The following is a 17,016-nucleotide window of genomic DNA, read 5'->3' on the forward strand; positions in this document are numbered from 1 at the left end:
ACTAACAATACAGTTATATCTTATCATTCTTTTTTCACAAGAAGGCAGCTGCTGAAACGCTTGCCACTTCAAAATATCAATTGCTCGCCAGAGTTGTCCTCAACACACCCTGTCAAACTCATGTATATTGTGCATTGAAAACGTGCGGGGCTGAAAGCTAGAAATTGTGTCAAATTTGGCTGTGAGGATATGATGTGCAAAGAACAATGTGTGACAACCGTAGAAACGACAAACAATGGCAATGGGGCCTGAGACTTCATATATCACAACTGTGCCCGTACATATTTTATTGTATGCATTATATATTTAAAGCATGACAAATGTCCCATTGTATACTAGGTGCTACACAAATGGAAACCCTTCTACTGGTTTGCCTTTCTCATTTCTTTTGATGACGGAAATGTAATTTGGTTTCATTTCTTTCTCTCCTCTGAAACACTTAAGGGGGCCAAATCATATGAGAAAAAACACAGGGTTATCAAAATGAGATACAGAAAACACAAGACCATAAAACAGGAGGAGAAAATGAGATCTTGTTCAAGTTAACATTTTGCCTCCTGTTTCAGGGCACAATAGCAAGGATTACGTTAAAGACTAACCAAGGCTATCAAAAGAACTACACTATCACTATGCCTATAAATTGCTGGGTACCTCATTTTAATGCAGATAAGTGCTGCCCTATTGATTTGCATGATTTCCTAGCAAAATGGAAATCCCATGTGAATGTTCTTTGTGTGCAGAAAATATGTGCTTAAAAGCTTTTACTATTATTGCCTTCCTTTGCCAAAAGAACAATTAAGCAAAATATGGCACTAACCTATCTGATCCACAAACAACACAATTCCTTCCACATCCTCTGTCTTCATGAATGTTAGACATTCCTTCCCCAAATCCCTTCTCTTTATGAGGGTTACTCTAAAGAATTCTGGGGGCTGGAGAAGTTTCTGTACTGAACTTCACCTGAACGTCTCCTTAATCAAATACACACAAAAAAGGAGAAAATGCTATGGCTCAGGAACCGGTCTAGTTCCTCAGAAAGGGGTTCCTGGCTCTTCTACTCCTCAACTGAAGAGATCATTGATGATAGAAAAGGAAAATGGTGTGGGGGAGAGGATGGGAATGAATATAAATCTCTCCCCAGCCCAGTTTGGGTTGTAAAACCGTGATCACAGAAGGATTGAGAACTAGCATGAGGCTAGCTTAAATGAAAAGCGGGGCTTTTAAGGTGCTAATAAATATTTTCGGAACAGAATAGGTGGTTTAGGTGCTTGGGGGCCCTGACCTTTGCTGTGTTTATTAGCAGGACAATGATGCATTATTAACACACAGCAGCTGTACCTGAACTGCTGCCATGAACATAATAGCCTTTTATAGCCATCAAGGGAGAGAAAGATAGGAGGCCTTTATTAACCACTAGACCTGATTAGCACATTATGTGAACCTTGGTAGGCAAATTATCTCTTATTTAAATATAATGTTGGTTCTAACTAATTGTAAACATGATTTTAAAAACTTCCCCAAGCAAAACGGGGCTTTTCCTACCGCAGAGCAAATTATTGCTTGGCAATGGGTGAAAGCCTTTTCTTTTGTTCAACATACCTACAAGAGTTATCTCTCAGAGCGGAGACTGAGTCACTCAGAGAAATTGTAATATTATTCGGCTCTCCATGTTAATAAATATTAACCTTTAGAAAGAGAGCATGGCAAAATGTCCCACCACAATCAAGGAGAACTGTTAATGAACTAAAAAAGCTTTCTAGTTGGAATTTCCCTCTCCCTCATATCTCTCTCTCTCTCTCTCTCGTTCTTAATAAGATTAGTTTCACAACACATTTTCAGGAGTTAACTTGAAAAAGTAAAGGCATAATTTACCTCCAAAAGCTTAATTTTGGGAAAGGAAAGATTATCCCATTAGCCATAGTAACTGAACATAGCACTGAGAGTCCATTATGAACAGTCTTTTATGCCCTAGCAGAAAGTCATTAACATAAAATAAATCATTAGCTTTGATAGTAAGCTTCTCCTATCTGCAGGTTTCTATGATGAATGGTCATGACTGCATCTGCCAAATGATCAAATATATTTTTGTTGAAAGGTTATCCTGCCTTTTTATTATTAATTTTTTTTTCCTTTATACTATTGTTACAAGCATTTTAGGCGGAGGCACAGTAATGTACATAACCGGAATTAGGTCTTCTGTAAGGTACCAAACACGAGACTCATAGGATACTTTTGCCATAATTAAAATGACTTAACTGAGGTAAAAAGAGTACATTCTTAGAAACTGTTTTTACAATAGAAAGCATGTTGGCTGAATGTTGATTATCCAATCCTCTGAACTAAAACTAGCTTGGATAATCATGACAATTTTAACAAGCTCAGATCAAGACAAATTATGCACCTATCTAAGGAATCCAAACCCGTGTTTGTTCCGGTATCTGAACTTTTAATCAACCAATAATGTTTATTCTGTGCAGCACACTCTACAAATAAGCTCTTAGGAGCGTACAATACAGTGGGTATACACAATCCCTGCCCTCAAGAAGCTTGCAGGCTAATGATCTCATCAAGTCCGAGGCTGAATGAGCTTGGTCACTGGCCAAGAGGCTTCCAAAAAGCATCGCCCTATGAAGAGTGGGGAACATTTTCAAGATTTCTTCTACTGAGACTGACCACAGTGGGCAATTTCAAGGCTAGGACTACCAAGAAGGGGGTCTCTTCCTGGCTTCACTTCTGGGAGCCATTTCCTCATATCCAGTGGGAGTTGTTGTGGGGGACTGGTAGGGGACAGAAGAGGATAAGGTGTTGGGCAGGAATGCCCTCTCCCAAACTCACCTCCACCTCTAGATGGAGGGAGGGAAGAGGGTAGATGAACTTGTGGGACAGAGACTAAAAGATTCAGTAAGCCAGAGGGAAGAGTTTGGGGGACGTACCGGAATGCCCTGGGGGAAGAGATATTAGCCTATCATTTGCCTGTCTTCTCCCTTGTGGTGTTCTCTTCTAGACTGTAAGCTCGCTGTGGGCAGAGATCGTGCCAACCAACTCTTTTATACTGTACTCTCCCAAGCGTTTCGTAACACAGTATGTGCTCAGTAAATACGACAGATTGATCGACTAATTCTCAGCAATCGGTCAGGATGCCGGGATAACCTCCCAAATCTGAGATTAACCGTAAACTGAGCTGTACGGTCACCTTTCTCCTGCTTCACATTTGCATTGTAGGCAACCAGATATTTGCTCATAAGTTCCTAGTGGATAGGGCCCATGTGGTTTGCTGCTGCCGAATATTTCCCAAACACTCAGTACAGTGTCTTTCATTCAGTAGGTACTTGATATACACTAGTGAGTCAATCGCATTTATGAAGCGCTTACTGTGTGCTGAGCACTGCACTAAGCACTTGGGAGAGTACGATACAACAATAAACAGACACGTTCCCTACTCATAACGAGCTCCCAGTCTAGAGGGAGCTCATTGACAGTGACTGAAAACGTAGCTGCCGTGTGGTTTTGCAGACAACTGAAAGGAGACAAGTGATTTCTCCTGAGAACTGCAGAAACCTGAAGCTTCCCAAGGTGCCCTTGGTGCCCAAGAAAAGGAGAGAGGAGCAGAGAAAGACCTGATACTGTCAAGTCTCAGGAGCAGTGACTGGAGGCCGCTGTCGGCATCGGCCATCAGGGTTCCAGCTGCAGGACTTGCTGATGCCTGCAACAGAACATCTTTCACTAGAGTAAGTGAAACTCCTCATTTAGCAAAATGAGAAGGACCAACAAACATTAGCATTAGATATTCCTCTCCACAAATTCTTTCTCCTTCCTGCACCCTCTCCAGAGATGAGGAGGTGACTGATCTCAAAGGGCTTTATGTGTTTATGTTGGTGAAGTCTCTCAGTGATGCAGGTGAGAAGTATTGTCTTCCACAGTGCTCATCTCGAGTTCGGGGGGGCAGAAGAGTCCCAACGCAAGGTGGTGGTAGAATGGAAATGCTGAAACCGTGACACCTGCCAGCCAGTGTGCTGACCTAATCATTTAACAAGGCTTCCTTTGTCTATAGACATGACTTTCATTTGAGGAAAAGGAGGATGCCAAAGGGAAAAACATATCTTTCCACTGTTCTCTTTTGGGGCTTGGAGAGCTTGGCTCTAATGTTTTAAAAGCAATATCAACCACCCCCAAATACTGCCTTCTTCCCTCTCCTAGGGTACCAAATGATGACTCACCCAGCAGATTTCCCTTGCCACCTCCCAAAAAAAGAGTCCTAGATTTCAGATCCTGGGAAATCCCAACCGAAAGGGATAAATCTTCTATGTCCCAGTGTCATGTGCTGTCCAGAATGCTCTTATCGCCTTCTTTATATAGAGGGAGATAACCAAGTGGTTTGATTGACTGATAGGATTTCTGTTCGATAGAACTCTGATCCTCATGGGCCCTTTCAGCCATGCACAACCCAGGAATGGCTGCCCAAGTTAAATATCACCAGCCCCTCTGGTTAGGCCATCTGCACTAAGAAAGATTTCTTCCGATCCAAAGGACGGGTCATAAATATGAGTGCTAAGGAGGCCTGATATTTGAACTCACCTGGATTTGTCATACGCTCATAACATTTCAGTGTATTTGGTGACTGAGAACTCACCATGGGTTTTCCTGGGAATGATTAAAGCTTTCACCCTCTATTTCAATAGAAATTCTCCAAACCAGTAGCAGAAAACTAGGAAGAACAACCTAGCAATGAATACTTGGACCCAGATGGAACCTTATAATCCTCAGGGGTGATAAATAAGCAATTCAAGAACCATTAAACATGTCACTGGTCTTATGATATTTGGTAGACTACATGTATATTAATGAAGGCCTTTCATCTATGAAATGAAAACCTGGGGATAGATTTTTAAAAGCAAACTTTTAAAAATTTAATCAAATTAAACCCTTCATAGATCAAAATAAAGAGTATTGGAAAACATTGGCACTGACTGCCCTGAGAGCCAGTTTTTCTTCTGGTTCCCTCCCCCTCTCCCAACTCTCTCTGTTTATTTCTGCTATGCAATCAGCATCTACGCACAGAACATTACAGTGTTGCCATTTTCAAATTGAACGCTGTAGGGAAAAATGTGATAACTAGGAAAAGCTCATTCAGGTTAATGTGAATTCCATGTCTCAAAGTATTATGGAAGTGCTGCTATAATTAACAGAATGTTGGCACTTCCATTATCAACCATGTTTTTAAGCAGTTTACACAACTCACCCATTTTTAATGAGAAATTACTCTTTGGGCTGAAACTTGCCATTTGGGCAAGGGGGTGCGCATTGTAACAGAAACCTGGCAAATTCATCAGGCCGAAACAAATTGGAACACCTTGGCAGTCCACTTCATGGTGGACTATTTATTTAGCAAAACACATAATCAGCACTAGGCAAAGCTGTCATCACTGGAGACCGCTCAGGAGAAAGAAAGTTGAGATATATTGGGGTTGTGATATGAAGAAGATTTGTAAGGTCACTCCATTCCAAATGGGGGTTGAATTTAGGTTAACAAGTCTCTAGAATTGTTAACTACTGCTTTTCACAAGCCCTTTATTAAATAAACACTACAGCATTCAAACCCTTACTGAGGTAGGATTGTTTACGATGCCTCTAAGAATGTTAGAATAAAATAGAATAGAATAGAATAGAATGGAACAGATCAGAAGCTCCTTGAAAGTAAGGACCATGGCTGCTCTATCCTCTGGAGCATACCTAGTTCAGTGCCATGCCTAGGAGCAATCAATGGTATTTACTGAGTGCTCATCAGGGGCAGAGCACTGTACTAAGCACCTGGGAAAGTACAGTACAACAGAGCTGGTAGATGCAGTCCTTGTCCACAAGGAGCTTACAATCTAGAAGAGGAGCTTACAGTCCAGGATGGTGCTGGGATAGTATTTGAAGAGAACTGACAGTGTTTAAAAATATAACATTTCAGACACCTGTCTTTTTCTCCCCCCCCACACAGATGGTGCATCTGGGTGGGTTTTAACTACTGAAAACATTTGGGATATTTAGTGTTGAAATGCATCTGGTCAACATTCATAATTACCATTCTCATATTTATTGTTGCACATGCTACAGTTCCATTTACACACTGATTTCTGCTTTTCAATCCCCTGGGATCTCCTTTAGCCTCTCTGACCAGACTAGTGTGGAGTGAGACTATTCTTTCCCCCAATGCAGTGCAAAGAATAGTTCTGTAGGCACAAACACTTCCATCATAATGGCTCCATTCACAGCCTGGATGAAAGCATAGTATCATGTTAGCCTATGGGCGAATGGATAGCATAGCAACAAAAAACATTAGGCTGCATTTCACCATTCAGATCATTTTGGGTCCAAAGGAATGTTCGGACTTCTGGCAACTCCGGACTAACTCTTTCAGCGCATTTGGTTGGGGAAACTGACACTGCCTCAGAACGAAGACAAACAGGTAACTGTCACTTGGGAAGTTCGGCTAAGATACCCTTCCTCCGGGACAACAGCGACATCGACCTTAACGTTCATTAAGCCGCTGGCCTCGTCTGCAGGCACAAGGGGCAAAATTCCTGCTTGTGACCCCTCACCCTCTGCAGTGAACACATTGGCTGAGGTGAAAAGAGGGGGCTTAAAACTTGAGGTGAAGCCCCAGAACAAAGTGATTTAAAATCCTCTTAAAGATTTTCTTCCTGACTCCCCAGTAGGCCGGGGCTTCAACGTCCTGGTGTTGTGGGCTTTCAGGGTCAGGAGGAGGGACGGAATAGGAATCCAGAAAGTCTCCCATCCCCCTGAAAATTCACCCCTGGGTTCTCCGATCCCTGAACTGAGGATGCCAGTTAACTTAGAAGTGTCTTGGCCTTTCCCATATCTGCATCCCAGACACACACTTCAACTACTCCTCTCAAAGAGGAGAAGAGCGTGACCTAATGGATAGAGCACGGGCCTGAAGTCAGAAGGACCTGGGTTCTAATTCTGCCGCCACCTCTTGCCTGCTGTGTGACCTTGGGCAAATCATTTAATTGCTCTGTGTCTCAGTTCCCTCATCTGTAAAATGGGATTTGAGACGGTGAGCCCTAGGTGGGACAGAGACTGTGTCCAACCCGATTAACCTGTATCTACCCCAGCACTTAGTACAGTCCCTAGAACAAAGTAAGCACTTAACGAAGACCATATTAAAAAAAATTTTCATTCCTACAGTCTACAACCAATCAATCAATTAATGGCATGTATTAAGCCATTCCATTTGGTTGAAGATTTAGAGACCGGTTCCTGATCATCACAACCTGTGGTAGTAATATCACACAGCTACCTGGAAACTATGACCCTGCCAATAGATCACGCACAAGTTTTTACATAATGGGGTCTAGGAACATAGAAAGAGATCCTTCAAACCCCAAATGAGATTGACAATTTCCTGGAACTTAAATATCTTAGAAATGCCAGTCCAGGTCAACTTTACTACAATCCCTCATTTTGAGTTTCTCTAAAACCCACTGAAAAGACTTGGGTGATTGATCTGAATCCTGATTCAAAAAGGCCCGAAAAAAAGTAACATCAGACTACGGACGTGCCCGAGGAGGGCATCCAATTGCAAACATTACTGCAGCACAGTCTAGTTGAAAGAGCACAGGCTGGGGATTCAGAGGACTTGGGTTCTGATTCTGGCTCGGCCACTTACCTGTTGAGTGATTTGGGCAAGTCATTTTACTTCTCTGTGCCTCGGTTTTCCTCATCTGTAACATGGAGATTCAATACCTGTTCTTCCTCCTACTTATACTGTGACCTGTGCATATGTACCTCCAGTGCTTAATACAGTGCTCCACACATACTCAATGTTTAACAAGTATCACTAGTCTTCTTCTTCTTTTTATTATTATTAGGGCCAGTCTTGTGCTGATGCTCACTTGTTCAATACTAGAACAAAGTTTGGTAGAACACTTTCTAAAATTAAGAAATAAATGTGTACAGAGTTCTATTTCAAATCCCTGGGTAATCCTCGGCTTCCAACTATTTTGCAGTTTAGACAAATAAGGACAGTTGGCCCAGAGCAGAAAGTCAAAGTTGCCTGTGGGGAGATAACTTCAATGAGTTCCTCTAAAGCAAACAATCGCTGTAAGTATCAGCAGGATGAATTGCCAAACAGGACCTTCTTTTTACTATACATAAGCCAAGTTATGTGTTTGGGGTTTTTTTTCCCCATCTGGACTAGTGCCTTTACTTTCTGAAATGAATGGGACATCCCAAAGAAGCAGAAATTTTCAATACGCTGACAACTCTTAGAAAGTACCGTGTGTGTTCTGAACCAAGTAGCCACCTCCAGACAAATCGCATGCATAATTCTGTAAAAGTAACTACTGGGAACAGTAAAGACCATTATTTCCCTTCCCACTGCTGGAGAGGTCAGCCTCCCTGTCATTAGTAATGTCAAAATATAATTATATTACTACTCCTTATGTGGGCTGCTGCTTTCTAATATGTGCAAACAGCACAATGTCACAAATATGAAAAGGTAGCACTCTTTATTCCAATTTAGGACAGACTTGGTGAAAGGACTCTCTGGAAATGGCAGTATGCTGAGGAAGTCAAAGGAAATGTTAGCACTAGGCAGGAAAATATTTAAATTGATGATGTGACATCTTCAATCAGAACTAAAACAGACTTATATTTTACTACTGAATGCATAGCGTGTGCTCATCCAATCCAATTTTTCTAAAACATCCAGTTCAATTAAGAGATAACATTTGTTACTTACAATAGCTCTAACGAGGGGAAAGAAAAACACCCCAGCTATCACATTTATCTGCAAATGTCTGAAATGTAGCTAAGCTTCAAGTTTCAAAAGGTAAACAGTATCACTCCAAGACTAAATCTGCCCATTCAGCCTATGGGCTGCACTGTTATTTCAAAGGCTGCCCTACATACAGCAACATACCATCCATTCTGTCTGTTTGTCTAAGAGATACCTCACACAGTTGCCATAACCAACATTGTTTGCATTGTTCTCTCACTTTTCTCCCTCAATGGGCTGTGGGAAAAACAAAGCAAGTTTTTTGGGTTTTGTTTTTTTTTGTTTGGTGGTGCAGGCATAACATAATGTGCTCTTAAGACTAAACAGAGCGACGTTCGGCTAAAATGTTTAGAAAATTCTTCCGCTAGGTCTCTTAATAAAAAAACCCAAGCAAGTGTTTTTGCCACATGAAAAGCAGCAATGCCCAAAGGTGCCAGTATGATCTAAACTCTAGCACACTAGTTTAAGGAAGCTTCCAGGAAGACATGCTGACTTTACAAATACCCGTCCCTTTTTGCACTGAAAACGTATTTGAAAACAACAAAATGATGTCCCCCAATTAGTGACTGTTAATTGGTTGTTTATAAAACATAGGAGGACAATAACCATATGCTGGTGCAGGATGCATCACAGTCAAACATAATCTCCATGAGAACATGCTTGGCATAAAGATTCTGTAAAGTCTAAGATCTCTAGCAAGCAAAAAATGAAAAGAAAAATCCAAGAAGTAAACAATATCCCGAACAAGGAGAGCCTACATCCTGCTGCAAAATATAGATCTGTCATGCACTTAAAAAGGACAGGCTTGGCTTTTCAACTTCTGCTCTGTGAACGAAACCCAATCAAGCTTGTTTTTACTTGCTGGCAATATACACTTTTAAGAAAAAGACCCTCTCAAGGACCTCTTCCAAACTGCTGGAAACCCACTTGAGCCTTCTTCAAAATGAACAATGCTTGACTATTTTCTAAACAACTGAAATATTAGAACAGGACCGAAGTTTTGCAACAGTGGGGATGGCTCACGTTAGGGCTGGAAAACACAGTGTTCGGTCTCGAGGGCTTAGCAAGCCTACTTAGCCCATTTCACGTAATCACGGATCACTGACAAACATGTTGGGAAGACAGTTACGCTACCCAAAGAACCACTGGAAGCAGGCATCCCATCCAGTGAGAAACATTCACACGAAGTCTTATCCAACTATGATAAGTACGTCTTAAGACATGGCGTTTTAAAAATCCTTTCTTGTCCCAGCTAAGTTAAATAGAAGACTTGTTACTTGTCTATAGAAAGAGGGGCTCATTTACATTTAAAAAGAACAGTTTTCTTCTTCCTAGGCGGCATAACTTAAAAGGGGCTTCATTTGGCCACTACAGACATTCTAAGGACTTTTCCATTATTTGATTTGATTTTCTGCCCAGCCCACCAAAAATTATTTAAGGCACTTAGTCGGGAATCGATTTAATATGTTAAAATGATTCCTGATTTTCCAAAGCATTTAACTTTTACATTAAATCCTGCCATACCACCTCCAGAATGAGGAGTGAAGTCACTGCCTTCTTTCTGTAGCTCTGAATCACTGAGATTTCATAAGGTTTGCCCAGCTTCCCTGCTAAATGGGTACCGGCCTTGTGGTTCCTTGGTACTACTGTGCCAAACGTTTTTCTTGGCAACTCTGGGCCAATTGTTAGAGCAAAATGCACCTCGGGAAAACTTTCCTCCTTTTTAAGGGCACGGTCCACGAGAACTCTAAGCGAACTGCATCTCGTTCAAGAAACCACCAAGTAAGTGCATCCCCATCGAGCTCTCCCACTGCCAAAGTTCACCGGACACTTAAACTTCTTGAATAAGAGGGCAGCCTGCAAGAAGACTGTCAAACCCACCGTTGCCAGAACTGCTTAGATCTCCTTTTTCCACTTCCCCGGCGTATCACACACACACGTCGTGTCCTGCACGTTGGATTGAGCCCACATTTATCTACGGGACATCATCCCAGCTTCCAAAGGGAAGCAATTTTGCAGACAGGGAGAGAGAGAAGTGAGTGTATGTGTGTTTGGGAGAGTTAAGGGTACTATTTATTTGTACCACTGATGTCCATGCAGTTGTCGGAGCCGGGATGGGGGTGGGAGAGCATGATGGGGAGAGGGATGAGGTCTCGAAAAGTCACTAGGCCGGTGCAATCTGGGCGGGTGAGGATGTCCTGAACTGTCGTGTGATGCTGGGCAGCACAGCATCCCTCCCGAAGGAGGCGGCTGGGTCGGTACCCTGGACAGCTAAAGGCCCGGTCCTGCGGCCGACTTGGGGCCCCTTCGCCCAAGTTGACCCCAACCAAATGGCTTTCCAAGATGGACTGGAAAACGAAGCTCCCGCTCTCCCTCCCGCATGGTCCTGGGGATGCTCCTGGAGGGGAAGACTTTGGAAAACTGGCCTCCTGACATTTTCCGACCCCCTCTTCCCACCTCCCACCTCCCAAGATCTTGTGCGGGGGCAAAGCCGACTTGCCCCCGGGCATCCCATCCCACCTCCACATTCCCAGTCCCAGGCAACGATAATCATTAGGTTTACTTGTAAAAGCGCTTACTAGGTGCCAAGCACTGTTCTAAGCGCTAAGGTGGATTATCACCGTGTGACTCTGGGCAAGTCACTTCACTTTTCTGTGCCTCAGTTCCCTCACCTGTAAAATGGGGATTACGACTGCGAGCCCCACCTGGTTCCCCTGCATCACCCCCAACGCTTAGAACAGCGCTTGGCACACAGTGAGCGCTTAAATACCGCCACCATCATTCATTCATATTTATTGAGCACTTCCCGTGTGCAACGCACTGTACTGAGCGCTTTGAAAGTACAACAGATAAGAGACGATCCCTCCCCAAGCTAATCAGGGTGTCCCACGTGGGGCTCCGGGCCCATTTTACGGATGAGGTCACCGAAGCACAGAGAAGGGAAGCGGCCTGCCTCAGGTCACCCAGCAGATGCGCTGGACTAGAACCCACGTCCTGTGACTCTCGAGCCCGGGCTCTTGCTGCTAACCAAGGGGCCGGGGAAAAAAGGGATGGGCCTAATGTGGGGGGGGGTTGATTGGGAGACCCCCACCACTCAACAGACCCCCCAAATTCCCTCCGGCCCGAACGGGGAGCCCAAAGGGAGGAAAAAGAGCCCACTATTGGGTAGGGACTGTCTCTATATATTGCCAACTTGTACTTCCCAAGCGCTTAGTACAGTGCTCTGCACACAGTAATTGCTCAATAAATACGATTGATTGATTGATTGAAACAGCTGCAAGGGGGGAGTGCAAAATGTGCTGGCTGAGAGGGTTGGGGGGCGGCCGGGCCCGCTTCAGCGCTTAGAACAGCGCTTGGCACATAGTAAGCGCTTAACACCTACCATTATTATTATCATTACTATGCTAAACGATCCGAGCGAGCCGCCCCTGCACACAACCAACCCACCATCCGAAAAGGGAAAAAAAAATAAACAACAACAACAAACCCCCCAGCCCTCCACCTCCCAAACAAAAGCAAATGGTTCACCTTGTTGCAGTAGTAGGGATCCAAGCAGGGAGAAGGTCCCAAACAGGGAGTATCGGGGGCGGCGGCGGGCTGGGGCGGTGGATAAAACCTCACGTCCATCTCACTCAAACATCAAGCAACTCCTTTCCCTTGCCTTCTATTATTATGATGATTTTTCAAAAGCGTTCGGCCAAATAGGCTTGGAAGGAACAGAGAGGAGGGTCTGAGTTTAGGAGTAGAAAGAAACACCTTCCTCGCTTCACATCCGTTTGCGGTTTGAAAAAAATTGAGAGGGGGAGGGAGGGGGGGGAAAAAAAAAACTCGTCCAAAAAGCACCAGCCTGCGGAGGTCTGCAACTGAAACCCTTCTTCTCCTGCTGCTGCTGCAGGGCAGGTAACTTCCAGGGCAGTCCAGTACAGTCCGCTACTTATTGTTCCCCCCTCCACGCCGTTGTCCCGGCGCTCGCGCGCACACACACAGAGTACTTTCTCCGGCTCGGGGTTGAGTTTCTTCTTCTTCTTCTTCTTTGATTATTTGCCGCGGTCGTTCGGACCGTCTGGGGTCCGTGCCGGGTTTTTTTTTTATTTTTGATTTTCTCCGTCCGCGACCGAGCGGGAGGGGGGGGGGGGGAGGGAAAGCGGCGGCGGCGGCCACCCCGGGGCGGGGCGGGGCCGGGGGGCAGGACCCGCACGGGGCTCCCGCGCCCAATGGAGGAGGAAGAAGAGGAGGAGGAGGAGGAGGAGGAGGAGGGATGAAGAGGAGGAGGAGGGAGGGAGGAGACCGTGGCCCGGGCAACACACAAAGAGGCCGGACCCCGTCCCGGCCGGCGGCGGCAGCTGCAGAATCCGCGCGGAGCCGAGAGGGGGCGCTGTGCCCCCCGTCCCTTTCTTACTCCCCCCCCCCCCCCCCCCGCATGACTGTGGTACCTTCTCGAGGCAGCCCCACTGCTGCTGCTCGGGGGGGGGGGGAAGGGGGGGCGCCACCCCTCTATTTCCCCTCCTCCCCCAGGACTGTGCTACCTTCTCCAGGCAGCGGTACCCCTCGCCCTCTCTCCCCGCCCCCCCCCCCCCCAGTGACTTTGGTACCGTCTAGAGGCATGACCTCCTGCTGGGGATACCCCCTCTACCCCCCCCCCCTCCAATTACTGTGGTACCGTCTCGAGGCGGTGCTACTGCCCCTGCTGGGGGGGTACCCCCTCTCTCCCCCCCCCCCCCCCCAGGTACAGTGGTACCTGCTCCTGCTGGGGGGGTAACCCCCTCTATCCCCCCCCCCCCCAGTTACAGTAGTGGTACCTGCTCTTGCTGGGGGGGGTAACCCCCTCTATCCCTCCCCAGGTACAGTGGTACCTGCTCCTGCTGGGGGGTAACCCACTCTATCCCCCCCCCCCCCCGTTACAGTAGTGGTACCTGCTCTTGCTGGGGGGGGTAACCCCCTCTATCCCCCCCCAGGTACAGTGGTACCTGCTCCTACTGGGGGGGTAACCCCCTCTATTCCCCCCCAGTTACAGTGGTACCTGCTCTTGCTGGGGGGGGGGGTAACCCGCTCTATCCCTCCCTCCCCCCAGTTACAGGGGTACCTGCTCCTGCTGGGGGGGTAACCCCCTCTACCCCCCCCCCCTCCAGTTACAGTGGTACCTGCTCCTGCTGGGGGGGAGTAACCCCCTCTATCCCTCCCCCAGTTACAGTGGTACCTGCTCCTGCTGGGGGGGGGGGGTAACCCCCTCTATCCCCCCCCCCACTTACAGTGGTAGCTGCTCCTGCTGGGGGGGTAACCTCCTCTATCCCCCCCCCCCCAGTTACAGTGGTAGCTGCTCCTGCTGGGGGGAGGTAACCCCCTCTACCCCCCCCCCCCAGTTACAGTAGTACCTGCTCCTGCTTGGGGTGGGGGGTAACCCCCTCTACCCCCCCCCATTACAGTGGTTCCTGCTCCTGCTAGGGGGGGTAACCCCCTCTATTCCCCCCCCCAGTTACAGTGGTACCTGCTCCTGCTGGGGGGGGTACCCCCTCTATTCCCCTTCCCCCACAGTTTTTTTTTTAATGGCATTTATTAAGTGCTTACTATGTGCAAAGCACTGTTCTAAGCACTGGGGAGGTTACAAGGCAATCAGGCTGTCCCACAGGGGGCTCACAGTCTTCTTCCCCATTGTACAGATGAGGGAACTGAGGCACAGAAAAGTCGAGTGACTTGCCCAAAGTCATACAGCTGACAATTGGTAGAGCCGGGATTCAAACCCATGACCTCTGATTCCAAAGCCCATGCTCTTTCCACTGAGCCACGCTGCTTCTCAATAATAATAATTGTATTAGTTAAGCGCTTACTAAGTGTCAAGCACTGTTCTAAGCGCTGGGGCAGATACAAGGTCATCGGATTGTCCCACGTGGGGCTCACAGTCTTCATCACCATTGTACAGATGAGGGAACTAAGGCACAGAAAAGTCAAGTGACTTGCCCAAAGTCATACAGCTGACAATTGGTAGAGCCGGGATTCAAACCCATGACCTCTGACTCCAAAGCCCATGCTCTTTCCACTGAGCCACGCTGCTTCTCAATAATAATAATTGTATTAGTTAAGCGCTTACTAAGTGCCAAGCACTGTTCTAAGCACTGGGGCAGATACAAGGTCATCGGATTGTCCCACGTGGGGCTCACAGTCTTCATCCCCATTGTACAGATGAGGGAACTAAGGCACAGAAAAGTCAAGTGACTTGCCCAAAGTCATACAGCTGACAATTGGCAGAGCCGGGGTTCAAACCCATGACCTCTGACTCCAAAGCCCATGCTCTTTCCACTGAGCCACGCTGCTTCTCAATAATAATAATTGTATTAGTTAAGCGCTTACTAAGTGCCAAGCACTGTTCTAAGCACTGGGGCAGATACAAGGTCATCAGGTTGTCCCATATGGGGCTCACAGTCTTTCGTCCCCATTTTCCAGATGAGGGAACTGGGGCACAGAGAAGTGAAGTTGCTCACCCAAAGTCACCCAGCTGACAAGCGGCAGAGGCAGGGGAAGCAGTGTGGCTCAGTGGAAAGAGCACGGGCTTGGGAGTCAGAGGTCATCGGTTCAAATCCCAGCTCCGCCACTTGTTCGCTGTGTGACTTTGGTCAAGTCACCTAACTTCTCTGAGCCTCAGTTCCCTCATCTGTAGAATGGAGATTAAGACTGTGAGCCCCACGTGGGACAACCTGATCACCTTGTAAACTCCCCAGTGCTTAGAACAATGCTTTGCACATAGTAAGCACTTAATAAATGCCATTATTATTATTAGAACCCATGACCTCTGACTCCCAAGCCCAGGCTCTTTCCACTGAGCCACGCTGGTACCTGCTTCTGCTGGGTGGGTACCCCCTCTATCCCCCCAGTTACTGTGGTACTTCTCAAGGCAAAACCCCTGCTCCTGCTAGGGGATACCCCCTCTATTCCCCCACTCCCCCAGTTTGAGAAGCAGCGGAAAGAGTACGGGCTTTGGAGTCAGAGGTCATGGGTTCAAATCCCTCTCTGCCAATTGTCAGCTGTGTGACTTTGGACAAGTCACTTCACTTCTCTGTGCCTGAGGTTCCCTCATCTGTAAAATGGGGATTAAGACTGTGAGCCCCACGTGGGACAACCTGATCACCTTGTATCGCCCCAGCACTTAGAACAGTGCTTTGCACATAGTAAGCGCTTAACAAATACCATCATGATTATTATTATTATTATTATTATTACCATCTTGAGGCAGTGCTACTGTTCCTGCTGGGGGTACCCCCCTATTCCCCCCACCCCAGTTACACTGGTATCATCTCAAGGCAGCCTACTGCTCCTGCTAGGGGGTGGGGGGTACCCTTTTATTCTCCCCTTCACCTCCACCAGTTCATTCATTCACTCAATCATATTTATTGAGAGCTTACTGTGTGCAGAGCACTACACTAAGTGCTTTGGAGAGGACACTGCAGCAATAAAAAGACACAGTTAATAATAATAATTGAGGTATCTATTAGGCACTTACTATGTGCCAGGCACTGTACCAAGCGCTGGGGGGATACGAGCCAATCGGATTGGACACAGCTCCTGTCTCACATGGGGCTCACGGTCTCAAACCCCACTTTAAAGATGAGGTAACTGAGGCCCAGAGAAGTGAAGTGACTTGCCCAAGGTCACACAGCAGAGCCGGGATTAGAACCCACGACCTTCAGACTCCCAGGCTCTATCCACTCTGCTGTGCAATTACTGCTGTATCTTCTCGAGGCAGAGCTACTTGTCCGGCTTCGGAGGGCCAGGACCTGCGAGGAGCTTGGCTGCACCCTCCTTACCGGGGGGAAGAGGCCGTATGGGTGCGGGATGGGGGTCGGTTCTCCCTCTGCCCACCCAAAGTCCGGGAGCATTAAACCCTCCATCCCATCACGCCTCCGCCCCAACACCCTATTCCCTTCGTTCCATTGAAGAACAAAGGAAATCTTGCAACAAGATTTGCTTAAGTTGTAGGAGACATTGGGGAGGGTTATTTGAAGGGTAAATAAGGAAACAATTCCCAAGCACATAATGAGGAGGTGGGGAATAATAATAATAATGGCATTTATTAAGTGCTTACTATGTTCAAAGCATTCATTCATTCATTCATTCAATCATATTTAGCACTGTTCTAAGTGCTGGGGAGGTTACAAGGCGATCAGGTTGTCCCACGGAGGGCTCACAGTCTTCATCCCCATTGTACAGATGAGGGAACTGAGGCACAGAGAAGTGAAGTG

General features: G+C 46.6%; 1 protein-coding gene across 2 annotated transcripts in view; it reads right to left on the minus strand.

Annotated features, from left to right (window-relative positions):
• The window catches only part of TOX (thymocyte selection associated high mobility group box), a 403,502-nt gene that overhangs the window by 271,608 nt on the left and 114,878 nt on the right, over positions 1-17,016 (minus strand). The window contains exon 2 of one of the 2 annotated variants that reach the window (XM_038766697.1): positions 12,314-12,491. In XM_038766697.1, coding sequence (XP_038622625.1) covers positions 12,314-12,412 — 99 coding nt within the window. In that variant the 5' untranslated portion in view covers positions 12,413-12,491. Of the gene's footprint in view, positions 1-12,313; positions 12,820-17,016 lie in introns of those variants that run through there. The other variant, XM_038766698.1, reaches the window with a different exon arrangement.

The sequence above is a fragment of the Tachyglossus aculeatus genome, chromosome 25, assembly GCF_015852505.1.
Source record: "Tachyglossus aculeatus isolate mTacAcu1 chromosome 25, mTacAcu1.pri, whole genome shotgun sequence".
Taxonomy (NCBI): domain Eukaryota; kingdom Metazoa; phylum Chordata; class Mammalia; order Monotremata; family Tachyglossidae; genus Tachyglossus; species Tachyglossus aculeatus.